Source organism: Rattus norvegicus, chromosome 2, assembly GCF_036323735.1.
Source record: "Rattus norvegicus strain BN/NHsdMcwi chromosome 2, GRCr8, whole genome shotgun sequence".
Lineage (NCBI taxonomy): Eukaryota > Metazoa > Chordata > Mammalia > Rodentia > Muridae > Rattus > Rattus norvegicus.
In genome coordinates, this window is record NC_086020.1 from 17,591,767 (window position 1) to 17,608,354 (window position 16,588).

Genomic DNA, 16,588 nt, shown 5'->3' on the forward strand with positions numbered 1-16,588 from the left:
ATAGATATGTGTATATGAGACCAGTGTTTTTTTATTTTATTTTTACTTTTCTGGAAAATTTTCTTGAAGAAATTCTGAGAAACTCACCTATCTTGAATCTAAATCTACCCTTTACATATTCCAAGATACATTTCCCAGGAGGGTAGGTAGCATTTTAATTATGTTTTTAAATGGTGATGTTTAGTCTAAATATGTTCATCTCCAATTATTTTTATGGCTTGAGTTTCTTGTCTGTTTTCTTTTGGAATAAAATTTATAAAGTAAGGCTTTATAAAAGTAGAGTAAAATCGAACACTTATGTGCCTAAGTGTAGTTCAACAACATGCTAGACAATAGACACAACTGGAGATGCTTGCAGTGTCTGTCTTTCTTTCAGATCACTGAAAAGATTGACATCAGAGCAAGGGCCATATGTTTCTCTGAAAATTTCCTACCCAGTCCCATTAAAAATAAGTTTGAGAGATTTTATTTCTCTTATCACTGACCACCTAGTTACTACAGGGTCTACAAAGGTAAGTAACAAGTTTCCCATTCCAATTTAAGAGACTAATAATAAGCATGTCACTAAAATACAAAACTGAGGGCAAGTCAGATTTCTTTTAAAGTAAATGGTAGAAAACGGGAGGAGCATGTCAGGTCAAAAAAATGGTAGATAGGCTCACATACAATCAGCAAGGACAAACTAAAATGCCTTAAACTGGATCTTTCCCTGTTTTCCAAAGTCCGTATTTTCATTAACCTATCTGTAGCCCTTTCACTTTATAAATTAAGAACAGAGATGAATCATAGTGCAGCCAATGATCAATAATGGGAATTGCACTGAGGACAAAGCCAAGGAGCTGGTTTTGTTTTGTTTTTTGTTTTGATTTTGTAACCACAGCTAACTCGATTGAAGCTGTGAGGACAGTCAATTTACTTTTATGGCAGTATTCATCCTTATATGTAGGCTAGGGAGATCCCAATATTCTATAGTTTGATTCTCAGCAAAGGGCAATAGACCTTGATTACTTAACATCTTTCCCTATACACAATATCTCTTGAGTAATGCAATGAAATGTTTTATGGATCTAGGCCTTCATAAAAACATTTTTATGGTGGAAACTTTATTAATACCTTCCTTTATACCTCCCTTGGTGGTTCTTTTTTTAAAAAATCTATTTTGATTACTAAGAATACTCTGCTACATATTTAAGTTTGGTCATCAAAATATAGGAAGGAAGACATGTTCCTTAAGAAGTTGTACACTGAGTAAATAAATGGAATCCTTTGTGAAAGAAACAATAAAATTCCCTCTGGTTTTGCTCTGATATTAAAGCTTGAACTATCCCTAAATAGGAAGAAGATAATTAAGTTCAATAGTAAGCTAATCAATTATGCAAGCTATCCCTTAGTTTATTTTAACTTAACCCTTGTGAATACTTCACACAAAAATACATACACAGGAGCAGATGAACTATACAAACTAAATTTCCAGCAGGAAAAACAAGTACAAATTGAAAGATATGTAAGTTGTTAAGTGGCTGATGAGGTTGTCTGCATAATCAGAGATAACAAAAACCATCTTAGAATTGACAAAAGTATTCTAGCAGTTTGTTTAAACATAAAAGACACATCAGCAATCTATACAATGGTCAAGTGGGTAACATGCAATAATTGGTACAATGACCAATAATATTTATTGAATTTAAACTATTTACTGTTGTAAACATTTTAACAAAAGCATGGGATCTAAGTACAGTCTTTGACAATTCCAACAAAATAAGTGGTGTGTTTAAAAAATAAAGCTGATGAGCAATAGAGTCATCCATTTCATATATTGTCTTTCAACAATTCCGGAAAGAAGAGCACGGTATTTTTAAAAAGTATATAGCAAGATTGTTCCTATTATAATGTCAAACTCTGGAAACTGTAAATACAAATAAATTCAGTGAACAGTCAAATGGTCATGTTTATAAAGAAGAAATTGCAGTAAGAACTGTCTGTGATCCAGTTAAATTCTGTTGTCAATAGGATGAGTTTTCTTGTCAGTTGATTTCATAGTTCCTTTTCCGAGACAGCAAAACTTTGGCAATTGAATATACTGAAAATATATTTTCAAAGTTTAAGACACGTCAGTCAGCGTTTTTGCTGTTGTTAAGGGTGACCTGTACACCAAGGCTCAGAGTTTGGTAAAGATTCCATGTGGAAAAAGTGCACAATATTCTGCACAGATAGCTTACAGAGGTGCTGGCAGTTACTCTCCAGCAGTCTTGGGTTTTTGCTTGCATAGCTCACACATCACTGGAATGTGGAAAGGTGTGCTATTTTTTTTCTTTCTCTCTTTATTATTTTGTTTTTCTTTTTGGCAAGAGCAAAGGAGACATGGTGATGTGAATTACCACGTTGGGCATGCCGAATCCATGCAGAACACCGGGCTGCTACCTGACATCATTGGTTTTTGTATACTGGTTTTGCTTTTGTTGAAGCAGTTCTGTTATTGCCAGAAGCTTTTTCAGTACATGCTAGACAGAGGAGAAACAGTGGGGGGGAAAAAAATCACAAAGCAAATAAGAGTCTAAAATTTCAATTATAGGATTTGAGTAGTTTTGATAAAAGCTACATCAAAGCAATGAAGGATACTTAAGTTACTGAGATTCCACTCAAAACTTGAATTTTGATTACTTAAACTGAGTATTTTTAGTTGTAATTAAGATAGAGAAGTTCTTAACTACACTAAATTTTGGCATTATAAACCTTGGAAAATCTAAGTTAAACAATGGCAATGCTTTTCCAATTGTACTCTTAATTAGTTAGGACTGCTTTCTCAGTTTAAAAGAAAAAGTGAGGATTCTAGACTTTCATGCTAATGAGAATTCATAATCACCATTGTAATTCATTTGTAAAATCTATTCCAGGTAAGAAAGCAGTGCAGTGTGGTGGTAGCATTTACTATTTTCTGAAATCATAGGGAAATTAATCAGACGTAGGATGTGTGTATCTTGGTTTATATTTTTCTCTGTGATTCCCTTTTCTCCACATTTAACCTCCTTAGCTCAAGAAAGACTTATCACTAGGTCAATTAAAAACTCTTTCCAGTACTAGTTCCTCTTTGAATATATCCACTACAACTTTGGTTAGACAGCAAAAATCTATTATGGACTATTCTTTAAAGTGTGAGTTATGATCCATACCAACTTGAACCGCTATAATAAAGTATCATCTGTAGTCATGTTTTTTTTTTTTCAAATTTCTCATATAGTTCTGTGTTTCACAAGTAATTTTGCTCATGTACTTGGTATGAGAGTAAGTGAAAGAATAACAATGCCTTCCTTACTACTAACAATAACTCACTTGCCATTGTTACATGTACCATTTATAAAGTATGAACATCACCATTTTGTAAAGACTTACCTGCTGTACACCACGCTCATTACTGAGTGTTCTCAGTTCATCTGAATGAGCTACACAAATCTCATGCAATGCTGCTAAGTCACGAGACAGGTCAGTTCTAGAATGTTCTGTAGTGTCCGGAAGCTCAGGTACATTCTTTAAGGGAACCATAAAACTACATTTAGAAATAAAAATCCTCATAGTCTCTTCTAACTAGATATAAAACATTAATTTGCACAAAAATTCTCATTCAGGTAATTCTGCTAAAAATAGGTTATAGAACTTCTATTTAGGTTGTAGACCCTCTATTTACAGAGAAGCCTGGGTCTACACTCTTCCATAGAACGAGTGTGAATTGTTATTTCTTTGTAAATTTAGACATATGCAAAATAAATATCATTACAACTTAAAATTCCTAGACTGAATACCACTAAATGCTCTGTCTAAATTAACCAACATCTAAAGAGGAACTAAACTATGAAAGTATAATAAAAATGTACTTTGTTTACAATTTTTCTAGACTGCTCAAGATAATTTCTAAAATATGGGATTACTGGGCATTAACATGTTTAAGATTCAAGAAGTAAGTTAGTCATCAAAATAAATTTCCTAAACTGTATTATTGCATTAAATGCCAATACTATCTTAGGTCTTGAAGTAAAATTTAACATAGAATAGAATAACAATCATAGATGTATATACTCCACTTTTTAATGATAATACTTGTCACACATTTCTAAAAATTGAACATTTTAGTTTTTTAAAGAAATAACTAAAATACATTCATTTAATTGAATTACTTATTTACTAAATAACAAGGAAAAGAGCTTGCCTTCACAGAGTTTGAGGGTTAGTAGAAAGGACAAAAATGAAGGGAAAACTAAGAAGCTTTGCAGAAGTTCACATAAAAGTTTCTTATAAATACAAAGCTTATGCTGCTAGGCTTCATTTGTTGGCCAAAGTGGGTTTTTGACATTTGGTTTGAAATGAATCACTACACTTTTGATGACATAAACTTGGCTCAACTCACACATACATGCTAATTTCAGCTTTTTCTCCATGTACACATACTGCATTATGAATATATTTACTTTAAAATTCATTCAGTGTTAGAAATGTATATGATGTAGAAAATTTAACTTTACTATTTAGGGTCTGAGAAAATGTGAATATATTTTTCAATTTTTTATCAGTTTAATTCATAATAGTTCAAGTGAGGTATAGTAATTATACTATTTCATCTAACTCTATAAATGGCTTCAAATCTATTTAACCTACAACTTAAAAGGTTAAATCTAACAGTAGCTAACGAGAATGAATGAAAGGACAGTCTGAAAGAGTATTGGTTGAAAGCCGTAATTGTGTGTATACTTGACATAAGCAAGAGTAAGTGAAAAACATTTTGGACAGAAAAGATTTTATTTTGAGGTCCTGGTTTTAAAATCTAAAGGTTATTTATTATATGGCTAGCCTCATTCTCAAAGAACTTGAAAATTATATACATACCCCAAGTTCATCTAAAAACATGATCATGCGATGTTTATTACTTTTGATGAATGGATTGACACCTTCCATATAAGGCTCCTAAAAAATTAAAAACTTACATCTCATATGCCTTAAAACAAGTGTTTTACAACAAAAGCTATACATGCTATAAGAATTTACTCATGTGAAATTTTCTAATAAAAACAGCTATGTGGAGGACTGGAGGGAGGTATTTAATAAAAAGATTCAAAATTAAATTATAAGTTAAAAACCATTAAACATATAGCTTGGCAGACACAAATTATTTATATGTAGATCTAGAATTAATTACTGATAAATTATGAAGAATCCAACACATTATAGGGAATTAAAAATATAGTGAACCAAAAACTCCCTATGATTGTAAAATATGCATTGGGTTTCGGGAAAATTCTAAAGGTAACCCATTAATGTAAACTACTTAAACTAAAATCCGAACCCACTGTAGTTTATAGTTTATAGTTAGTAAAGTATTAACAAGCTTCAAAAGGGATAATGTTCAACTGAAAATCCCAAAGATGTAGGCATGAAATTTCAAAGAACAATAATGAAACAAAGTAACACCCCTAGCAGCTGAGCAGCATAAGGATCTGTGGGACTGCAGAAATGCCTCTGCGTTTAGAGCACTTGCTACTATGGCTGAGGAGGACCTGGGTTTAATTCCCAGGACCCATATGATGGCTTATAACTGTTATGTTCCAGAGAATCTGGTACCTTTGTAGGCACAATGCACATAAGCAGTGCATTTAACATACATTCAGGCAAAATAGTCATACACAAAAGTAAATAAATCTTTTTGAAAAAAAAAGAAAAATGAAACTGGTAAGAAATAATAATAACCAATAGTAGAATATATAGCAAAAGCCTAAATAAAATGTGTATTCAATTATTAATCATATCCCAAAGTTACCTGTTAGGTCTGAACATCAGTCAAAGGACTGTATACTGACTAGTGAGGGGCATGTACATAATTGTCATATACTAAGTCACAAAAGCAGGTAACTGAATCATTCCAACATGTTTTGAAGATCTGGTGTATGTTCATTGTGAACTTAAATTTCCATTTAAATGTGATCTGATTTATAAATTTAAGTATCAAAATATTTTTTTACCTTAGCTCCAAATTCCACAAGATTTGCTAAATTCTGCACAGATTTAGCCACTAATGTCAGTGTTCTTGCAGCAATAGGAGATGGAGAATCTAGAAGAAAATTGAGTATAGCCAATGACACCAATTCTAGCGGTTACTTTCATGTAAATGGTTAAACATTTAGCACTTTTAGTATTTCTTTAGTGTTAATTACTAACAATCCTTTATTCAGAATATATCCAGAATAGACTTATTCAAACTTGAATTAAAAGGGTAAAATTAAACACACTTATCAGTGCTGCTTGTTTTGTGAAAAGGAAACTACAAAGTTGAGTAATTCCCAACTGGCTGATAATATTTCAGAGCACTTCAAACAGCTGCTATATTACTAAGACTGTCCCTCTACAAACCTTAAAGGACAATGCACAAAGCTAATTTCAACCCACTTTAGGGAGCATTTTGCAATCTTAGCAATTTCCTGTCAACATTATTTGCAGGTCGCTAGTTCACTTTAAAGATCAGTTTTGAATTCATGAACAATTTTCCTGTAGAACACAGAAAGTGGAATGTAAATGAAAATTATTTGTAGCTACCAAATAAAAACTGACAACTAAGGCCCGACACATGTCCATGGACAACCTGGGGTTTCTAAACTCATCGCTATTTTTTTACCTGAGTTTTATTAGGTACAAGGGGTTGAACCCAGGGCCTCGTGCACACTCTGCCAGCGTTCCACCAGCTTAGTTATATCTGCAGCCAGCAAATCTTATATGTTGACTTACTGTTTTGTATTGTATTATAAAATCTAACACAAGATTAAATCCTGTTGTGACAGTTTAAGGCCAATGTTTAGAGTTCTCAAAAAATTCTAAGCCTTGTGGGTATTTTGGTGTGGGTATGAGCAAATGAGTAAGTGTAGTTACACACAGAAGCAAGACCAACATCTAATCCCTTGGAGCTGGAGTCATAAGTAGTTGTGAGTCACTTGACATGGGTACTGGGAAGTGAATTCAGGTCCTCTGTAAGAGCAGTATTGACCTTAAGCACTGAACCATTCCAACAGCCCCAGTTTTTTATTCTTAATATGCATGTATTCAATCACTTTACTAGTAATAAAAATTTCAGGAATGTGATGAATATGAAAGTAAACACATTGCAAAGACTATGTTCTTCAGTTTGTTTTTAAGATCAAAAGGACTCTTTCAGACTCATCCTTCATGCATATGGACATTGTAGGTACACTTCACTGTGTTTAGTGACATTGTCTGGCTACATAGCCCAGGCTTGCCTTGAGATTTTTTGTGTCTTAGTCTCCTAAGGTCTGTGATTACAAATGCATTTCCAGCCCAAATAATTTTTAATATAGCTTTGAGGTTCAAAGTATTAGCATAAAAATGATTGTTTCCTTCTATTAATATTATGGGCTCATTATAACATTAAAGTCATAAACACCAACACTTTTTCTTAAGCTTAAAAATTTTTAAATCTTTATGTGGACACTGCTGAAAAGCAAGATGGGGTCAAGCTTATTAAAATGTAAAAGAGCTAATGTTTTATAACTAAAAGAATCCTGGGCTATCTTTGTAAATGTTCAGACTGCTAATCTGGCTGCACATATGTTTTTAACCTGGTCGTTTAGCTTACAGCTACCAACCTGATGTAGACAAAGGACACAAGAGCCCTTCCTAATCTTCTATAAACACTTGTCAGAGCCAGCAGGCCAGCAAGAGTGGTAAAAGTGCTTTGCCACCAAACCTGATGCGGTGATTTCAGTCCCAGGCACTCACATGGTGAAAAGAGACAGTCATCTCCCAAAAGCTGACCTCTGACCCATACACATGCCCCACAGCAAGCAAGTGCCTGTGTATGTATGTGTGTGTGTGTGCTCAAGTGAGTATAATGTAGAATTTTTAAAATAAAAAAGTGTCATAGGATCAGAAAAATCTAACATCTTAGATACTAAAAGACAAGGCAGGGAATATTATTTTATTTGTATCTTGAATTCTTTTTAATTTAAAAGGCAAATATTTTTATCAAGTATTATAAAAATACTGATTTATTTTCTCATTTGAAAATATATTAAAAGGTAATTACCTGAGATGATATTAAACATCCGTGGATTCAGGATAGCTGGGCAGATAAGCCGAAGAAAAACAAAACCACTAATTGGAAGAAGAAAAAAAATTTTTTTAGAAACTATATGTTTATATACAAATAAACTTAAACTTATAACCATAACTTTTACTATCAACATAGGAAAGCCTAAATAAAGTTATTAAGAAATTTAAGAAGCAAACTAACTTTGGAAAGAAATTTGTACTTAAATCTCTTACCTGTTTATAGTGGATTAGTAATTTGTTTTCTACTAGAGGAAGCAGTATATTAAAAACATTGAGATTTGCTGAAAGCTTATAAAGATTCAAATAAACCTTTTATACATACATAGGGTCCAAGTCATCCACTCTCTTGCTTGTCTTTTTAAAGTTTATTTAAACATACAGGTCTGCGAGAGTAAATTAAGTTGGCTATATCACTAATGTTACCAAGTTATATAGACATTGGAATACACTGTCAGTATAAGTGACGCCTGGACAAATGAAAATAAATGTATTCACTAAACACTGAAAGTTTTTCAATAATACTACAGATTCTAAAGTTTTCTTTAAAAGTTGTTAAGTTTCAAAACAACAGAACTTAACATGGTGTAATAGCTGTCGTGATTGACATCAATTTCACTTTGAGAACTCAGTCAGTAGTATTAAATATATGTTGTCATGTAAGATCAATTTTCACTTCTTAAAGAATACATGGTAATAATTAATCTTGACAAGCATTATTCCCCATAGTTTTAAAATTCCTTCTACAAATTACTTGGAACAATTAACAACGCCTCCCCTTTTGATTTTTATCCCCCTTGATGAAGGTTCCTGCATAAGGTTTTCTGAAAACATTTTGATGTCTTAGTAGGGTCTGGAAACTAGAAACCTGGGAATTAATTTATTAATTAAACCATTAATAAATCTCAGTAAAAAATATTTTTAAATTTTTAAGGTGATTTTAAATTAAATAATACATAGATACTACACAATTTAACAGATGATTAGGAAGCGAAATCACCTTAGGCAGCAAGTCTCTAAAGCACACTGTCATTAATCCAATCAGAGGATTCCCTGTTGTATTAGTTTAACAGTTATACATATTTAAAGCATGTAAAGTACAGAGCAGTTTAATGTCCATCACACACAGCTGCTGAGCCTGAGCTGTGCTTTTCGTCTCCTTCCTACAATTCTTCAGTATGTCTTGGCACAGCTAACTGATGGGTTTTGGTCTGCTGTTCTATTCAGTGATAGCTATCAAATCCAGGACCTCTTAGTGTTAAGCTAGTGCTCAACCACATAGCTATGCCCTTAAGCCACTATCAGAAATCCTATCTGCAAGAAAAGTAGAATTCCCTTGACAAATTTACATCAGAAAGTGTCTTTAAAACTCATATTTTACATTTTTACATGTACTGTGTATTTTCCATAATTACTAGAAAACTACTGGATTTGATGTATTTCTACTAAATTTCTAGCAGAGATATGCTTACCAAAATCTTTGAACAATATTAAGAATTTAGAAATTAACATTTATAACTTAAGCACATAGTTTATTTAACCTTTCTCTGTCTGCTTCATCACTGGATGATGATTACAGCTGCCAAAGCAGCTCCTAGTGTCCTGTGACCAGACTCAGTCAGAGCTTAGAATTACAAGGGGTGGCTGGAGATCAGCCTGTAATCCCAGATGTTACAAACTAACTAAAATCCAGATGGTTTAATTACCTTATTTCTCCAAGCAACAAGTTTCTGTATTTCTGCCTACATACACAAATCACTGTGTGTTGCATACATGTCTATGACCAATGATGAAGTGACTCTTACCTAACAACTCGTGTTCTCATGGTGTTATTTGTAGGCCACTTATGCTGAACTGATTTCTGTAAACACCCATAAATATATCTCAGTGTCCTGCCAAAATAACATAAATGTCTCAATATAGAAAGTAAATATAACGATAATCCAACAGCAGCCAACATTTTAATTTACCCAAACTGTATACCATATTTTAATACAGTTAGCTTTCTCATATAAAAAAACAGCTTAGTCAAAAGTAATACATTCTGTAATAGATGTAGAAACATAATCCAGTATACTTTGCTCAATGAATTGTAAATGAAAAATATGAAACAAGTTATTAGAAATGAGAATAGATTAATTAATATAGCACATTTTCTATTACTTGGACTCATCCATCTAAACAAGTGAGTTTTCTCACAATGTAATTTAATCAGACATTAATACCTATATCTTGTGTACATTTTCAACTTCTTTGGTTTTTGTTTACTGGAAATCTAATGTGAGGCAAGATTTAAAGACTAAATTTCCAGATACCGTCCTGAGATTTGAGACACGTCAATCACTCCCTAAGTTAAAATATAAGCCAGACTTACTTGGTCCACAAAACCTTACAATGTAATTTGTAAATACATGTTTTAGGCTGGCCTAGACTCATGTTCTTCCTGCTTCAACACCTCAACCTCTCCCATACTGGGATTACAGACACGTGCCACAATGTCTTTAATAACATCTGGCTTCTTTAACAGCTATTTCATTCTTTTAATCTCTTTTCCTTAAAAATAATCCATCTTTTAAGGACTGAAAGTCTGACTATAATGCTAAGGTAATAGAAATAATTCATTAAAAGACAAAGGAAAATTTGATAACTTACGGTGGAAGTATTTCTGAAGCCATGAATATTTTCTCCACAAGCTCTGAAAGTATGCTCAATAGGTGTGCTAAATTAGTGTTCACATCTTCATTTTTTTCTAACTTTGATGGACTTAACTAAGAAACACAAATTTATTTTTTGTGATGATTGAATTTCAAGTAAACTTGTGGTAAATGAGCAGTTGTTTTCAAAGCTGTCAACTGTTCCACATATCAGTAAGTTTGCTAAAATTCATTTTCAGTTTCTCAACTGATTACTAAACTACTTAGTCCTGTTTATCTGAGAAGAAAACATATTTTTAGTGAGGTTCAACTTTCTTAGTGGCTAAGAAAAATAACCAAAATATATTCAGTAAAATCATGACCCTTCCCAGAACTTTTCAAGTACACCCCACTTCCCCACCATCCAACTGTTCCGGTCTGCCAGATTTATCTACAAATCTGAAAGACTCTGTCAAATTTCATAGAAAGGGTAATTATGGGATTCCTGTCAACTTAAATGACTCATTTTGTTGTGGCAGAATTAATATTTGACAGTTCCAAGTATTAAAAAGTATTTCCTTATTTTACTTGACACTATATTAATCCTAAAAATGTATACTATCTTTCTTTGAAATAGCTCTATAACATTCATAAAGTACAATAGTCATGTAAGCGATTCTACTCATGATGGTATGGGTCACCTATAAACTCACAGTGGATTTCATTTCATCTTCTTTTAGTCCCTACAACATAACCCAGAAATCCCTGCAAGGAAAAGATGTTATAACATCTTATACAAGGCAGCACCTTGAAGTTTGACTTTGGCTGCTGACATGGCACTATCCCCATGGGAAATTCTACATCCCCACATGACAGACAAACCCTAACACAAGCCTCCAAGACCTCGTGTAAAATTAAATTCACTCCTAAGACTTAGGTTCCATCCTGAGGATACTTTGTGTATATGAAGCATACAAATTTTTTCCCTTTTTTTTTCAATAACAGATACTCAACATGTACAACAAAAGTTCCTAGAAAAGTGTTCAATTTATGTTATACACATTTCTTAAAGTATACTTGATCATTAATATAATAACAGAAATGCTCAAAGAGCTGTGTATGTGCACAAGGAGAGGTGGACTATAAATCTATTAGAAAGCATAACTGCATTGAAAATTTTAGAAATAAGGTACTTTCCTAAAGATGTAATTGAAAAGTTCTCATTAAAATACGCTATTTGCTGCAAAGATTAAAGCTATAAATGCTTACCTCACATGATTGCTTGCTTTCCATTATCTTTAAAATGGAGTCTTTCAAAGCATGATGAACAAACTGCGTGGCCGTGGCTTTCATGTACTGCTCCATCAAGGTACTCGCAAGTGTTGTAGCTCGAAATAGGGTAGTGGCTTCATCTACACAAAAATGGATGTTTCATTGTATTTATAAAACTGTACTAATACAACTAAGCAGGAAATCATTTTTCTTCAGTAATGTGCTTTTACATACATATGCTGAGGTTAACATGTATTAATTCACCTTACCTGAGAGTGAATTAAACCTTTACTAACATAAGTGAGAAGAAATAAACACCATCATGTTCATATGAGAAGTTAAGGTTCAAATAGTTCTGCAGCATGTTTGTTGAACACCAGTTTGTGATAAACATAGGAACCGTATCTTGCTTTACAAATTATTTCCCCTCTGTGGTTGTTCGAGTAAGAATGGTCCCCATAGGCTCATATATTTGAATGTTTACTTACCAGGAGTGCCACTATTTGAAAGGATTGGAATAATTAGGAAGTTTGCCCTGTTGGAAATGTCACAAGAGATGGGCTTGAGGTTTCAAAAGCCCACATGGAGCCTAGAGTCTTACTCTGTGCCTACAGATCAGGATGTAGCTCTCAGACACTGCCACAGTGTTTGCCTACATGCTGTCATGTTTTATACTGTCACAAAGGATAACAGATTAAATCTCTGAAACTACAAGGAATGCCCCAAATAAATGCTTTCTTTTAAAAGAATTACCTTGGTAATTGTGTCTCTTCACCACATATAAAAAATACATACAATTTTATTTATTCCTTGACAAAATAATTTTTATAAATTTTGATTAAAGAAGGGAAGGCTTATCACCTAATCAAAGTGCTAGGAGAAAATAGATTAGGAATCTGTGAAGAGCATAGTATTGTACAGTGTACAGTGGCCTTGGAACTGATAGAGAATCTAGAAATAAAATACACCAGATACCTGACTTCTACTCATGAACTACTAAGTAAAAACTGAGGTAATAAATATTACATCACTGTTGATCACACAGCGAGTCAGTGAGGAGAACAAAATCATTTTCTAACAGTTTCTAATATTTATCTGTCATGACAATCAGAAAGAGCAATCCATTCCCATATTAAACAAAGAATCTTACATCCTTTTAAAATGATTTAATTGTTTCTTTAATACATTTAAAGAAAGAGTATACATGTTTGATATCTAGTTTTTAAAATATCACACACCCATGTATTACCTTCCATACTTATCTCTCTGTCATTTAGTGTGCATAACAACAATGACTCAAGCTTTTCATGAAGAAATATTTTCAGTAGGATGCTGGCCAGTAGTGTTCGGTCTTGTCCACATACGTGTGATAGAGCATAGACTACGTGAAGTTCCTTCTGCAGTATAAGCTAAAAGTGACACAAAAACACTGTTGAAAGTACACAGCAAGACCAATGGGAAATATAATTGAAAAACACATATCTATTGAATATGGTTGTTAAAAATTGACTTTGTTGCCTATATATTTCTAGTCTCATTAAGAAGAAAATCACATGTGTTTCTTACATCTGGCTACTAGTCTGCTATTTAACTTAATGGATTTTTATTGAATAGTAAATATTTCTGTTTAGTATCATTAAAAATGATAAAACTAGTAAACGATACCTCTTTAAATTCACTGTACTCTTCTTCTGGCATGATTTTTTCCATAGAGTATCGTGCTCGAACACGCAGAGATCCTGGTTCAATACCTTTTAGTGGTATATGAGAACTTAGCAGAAACCATTCATCTGTGGCATGTCCTTTCTGTAACCTGCTCAACTGGCAACGCATAAATACTACAAAGGAAAAACAAATCTATGGTTATATAATAAACTTTTCTTGATAATACTTTTCTCTAGTTTTAAATGCTGTTCATTAAGCAAGTTTTCAACACTACCACAAAGCCAATACATAACTGTTTTGTTCTTCATTTACTGAAGGCCTACTATGTGGCATTCGCCTGTGGTATGGGTATATGGGATTAAGAACTAATTAAGACTTAATGTCTGATATGCATGCAAAATGTCCTAAGCTATTAAAGAGGATACAATTCAAGTGCTGCAACAGTAGATAATACTTTTGGACACAAGGATTCTTAAATCAGTCTAGGGGAGTTAAAAGTCTGTTCCAAACAAAAAACTATGAATTGAGTTAGCTAGTGAAGTAAAAAGTTAGAGCAAGAAAGACCACATCCAAATAGAATGTTCTGTGCCATTACTGGGATATTATCATATAAGTAATGGAGGAACACTTTTTTTTAAAAGGTAAGTAATTCAAGACTGAACATTCTATTCAGGTTTTGATCTGTCATATCACTACATACCCTAAAACCGTGAGTTGTAAGACATAAACTTAATTCGCCCTGATGTGACTCATTAAATCACACTGTCATCTGTCCTACCAAAAACATGGGCAGAAATGTACTGCCTGGAATAGGAAGGGAGCATTTGCTATTAAGCACACCTAAATTTTGTGCTATGTTTTGTTTTATCTTTTTCTTTGCAAGTTTAGATTTTAATCCCCAGGTCTCTGCAAATACTATAGCAAATACTATACCACTGAGTTACATAGCTCTAGTCTTAAGAGTGACCTTTAATATGTGAAGTATAGAAAATTAGGGAAAACTAAAATAGTAGAGAGATAAAAACAATCACCACTCCCATTTTCTCGTTCTTTGGGAACAGGAAAGTTGGTGTTTGTATATTTTAAGTTATAAAGATTTACAGTACATACACTTCAGCCATTTTGTTCTTTCTTTCTTTCATAATCTCCTCTGAACAATCAAAAAATTTAAAAAGTTATATAGCATGTGATTTGCTTCCACTTTGACACATTATAAATTATACAAATATATGCAATATACTTTTATTACTTTAGAAAGCTTCATAATCAACTTACAGATATCTGGATCTTTACTTTTCTTTGTTTTATTACTAAGTGTGATTTCAAATCTATTGATGTCAGGAGGAAGATCACTAAAGAAGCAAGGAGAAAAATTAGAAAAATGTTCTAGTATCAAAGTACCTTGTTTCTTTATAAAAATTCAGTGTGTTAGATTTAAAACAAGATTAAATCATTAATAATCCATTAAAACAAGATCTAAGAAATACTGAAAACATTTGTCATTGCTTTTCAATAATCCAGAGGCATTTTGCCAGTAAATATGAAAAAAGCCAACAGAAATTACCTAGAAAACAACAGAAACTTAAACAGATAATTTATATATAAACAGCAGGAGAAAAATGTAATTATGATTCTAAAAATTGATTGAATATAATAAAATATGACTTACTCAAAGACAAACTCCTCTGACCATACTGGGTTTTGCCCCTCCCTTGCATGAGTTTTTGCTACTTGGACACTATTCAAGTAGATGTTACAATATGGATTAGTGAAGTGTTTTACTGGTAGTTTATGAGCTTCTTCAATATGTAATACAAGGCTGCTGACCTAAAGAGAACAGAAAAATTCATATCTAACATTTCAATATTTGTATATGAGGCTTCAAAACCCAAAAAATAATAACTTGTTTTTCGTAATATTAAAAAAAATAAGCTTTGCTACTATCACTATCCAAATCAAAACTACAAATATCATAGTATACTTACAGTAAAATTTCACTACTCTAATAAGTCTCATGGTTAAAATATTTCTACGACACTAATGTTAACTAATTTAACTAATTTCTGACGTTTCAGAAAAGACAGTAATTCTAAGAAACTAATTTATCACCATAAATTAGTGATCAATTAGTGTTGGTGCCAGAGACGACCATCTTCTGCCTATAATTGTTCATTATGTCATCTCTAACAAGTCAGTCACGGAGCATCAAGATATTAGCTATGATTTTACATGTACAAATATATATGACAATTTCTATATAATAAATATTTAAGTCTTAAATATAATTAAATGTCCTTGGGACAAAACCCAGGATTTATATTACAAAGAGTATTTAGTTACCTAAATAACTATTTTATATATTTTCAATAAAACAGTATGTTAAACTCAACAAGTTTACTAGAAATAGCCATTAATAGGGGTCACTTTATACACAGTCTTAACTTTCTCCAAAATTTTAACCATGTCAAAATCTGATTTGAAACAACAAAAAAAGAAGTGAAGGCCAAGAAATAAGAGCTAAGTCAGTTATGGTGGCTCACACATGTAATCCTAGCATTCACAGGAAACTGGTGCTTGTGGATTACTGTAAGCTTGAACCCAGGCTGGGCTATAGACAGAAACCCCATCTCTAATAATAAAAATATTTAAGAAAAGGTATAAACCCAAATAAAAAAGTTTAGCTAAACTTCCAATAAACAAAAATATAGACAAAGTTTAGGTTTTATTAGGATTGCTTATTTCCTAAAAATCATGTAGTCAGTCTCCAAAAAAAAAAAAAAAAAAAAAAAAAAAAAAAGACTATCCCATGAAAACGAGAAGTTTTCAACGATACTACTTTGAGTATGATTAACTTTAGAAAACAGCACCTATCATTCTACCTGAGAGTTTTCCAAACAGAAAAGAATATGCAAATATGC

At 32.5% G+C, this 16,588-nt stretch overlaps 1 protein-coding gene across 2 annotated transcripts in view; it reads right to left on the minus strand.

Moving 5' to 3' along the window:
- Positions 1–1,369: 1,369 nt before the first annotated feature.
- Positions 1,370–16,588, minus strand: part of Rasa1 (RAS p21 protein activator 1) — an 83,572-nt gene continuing 68,353 nt past the window's right edge. Inside the window, exons 14-25 of one of the 2 annotated variants that reach the window (NM_013135.2) lie at positions 15,340–15,497; positions 14,946–15,022; positions 13,671–13,843; positions 13,255–13,414; positions 12,003–12,145; positions 10,753–10,868; positions 9,906–9,992; positions 8,078–8,145; positions 6,006–6,094; positions 4,876–4,953; positions 3,391–3,525; positions 1,370–2,501 (exon numbers count right to left, since the gene is read on the minus strand). In NM_013135.2, coding sequence (NP_037267.2) covers positions 2,418–2,501; positions 3,391–3,525; positions 4,876–4,953; positions 6,006–6,094; positions 8,078–8,145; positions 9,906–9,992; positions 10,753–10,868; positions 12,003–12,145; positions 13,255–13,414; positions 13,671–13,843; positions 14,946–15,022; positions 15,340–15,497 — 1,368 coding nt within the window. In that variant the 3' untranslated portion in view covers positions 1,370–2,417. The remainder of the gene's footprint in view (positions 2,502–3,390; positions 3,526–4,875; positions 4,954–6,005; positions 6,095–8,077; positions 8,146–9,905; positions 9,993–10,752; positions 10,869–12,002; positions 12,146–13,254; positions 13,415–13,670; positions 13,844–14,945; positions 15,023–15,339; positions 15,498–16,588) is intronic. The other variant, XM_039101802.2, reaches the window with a different exon arrangement.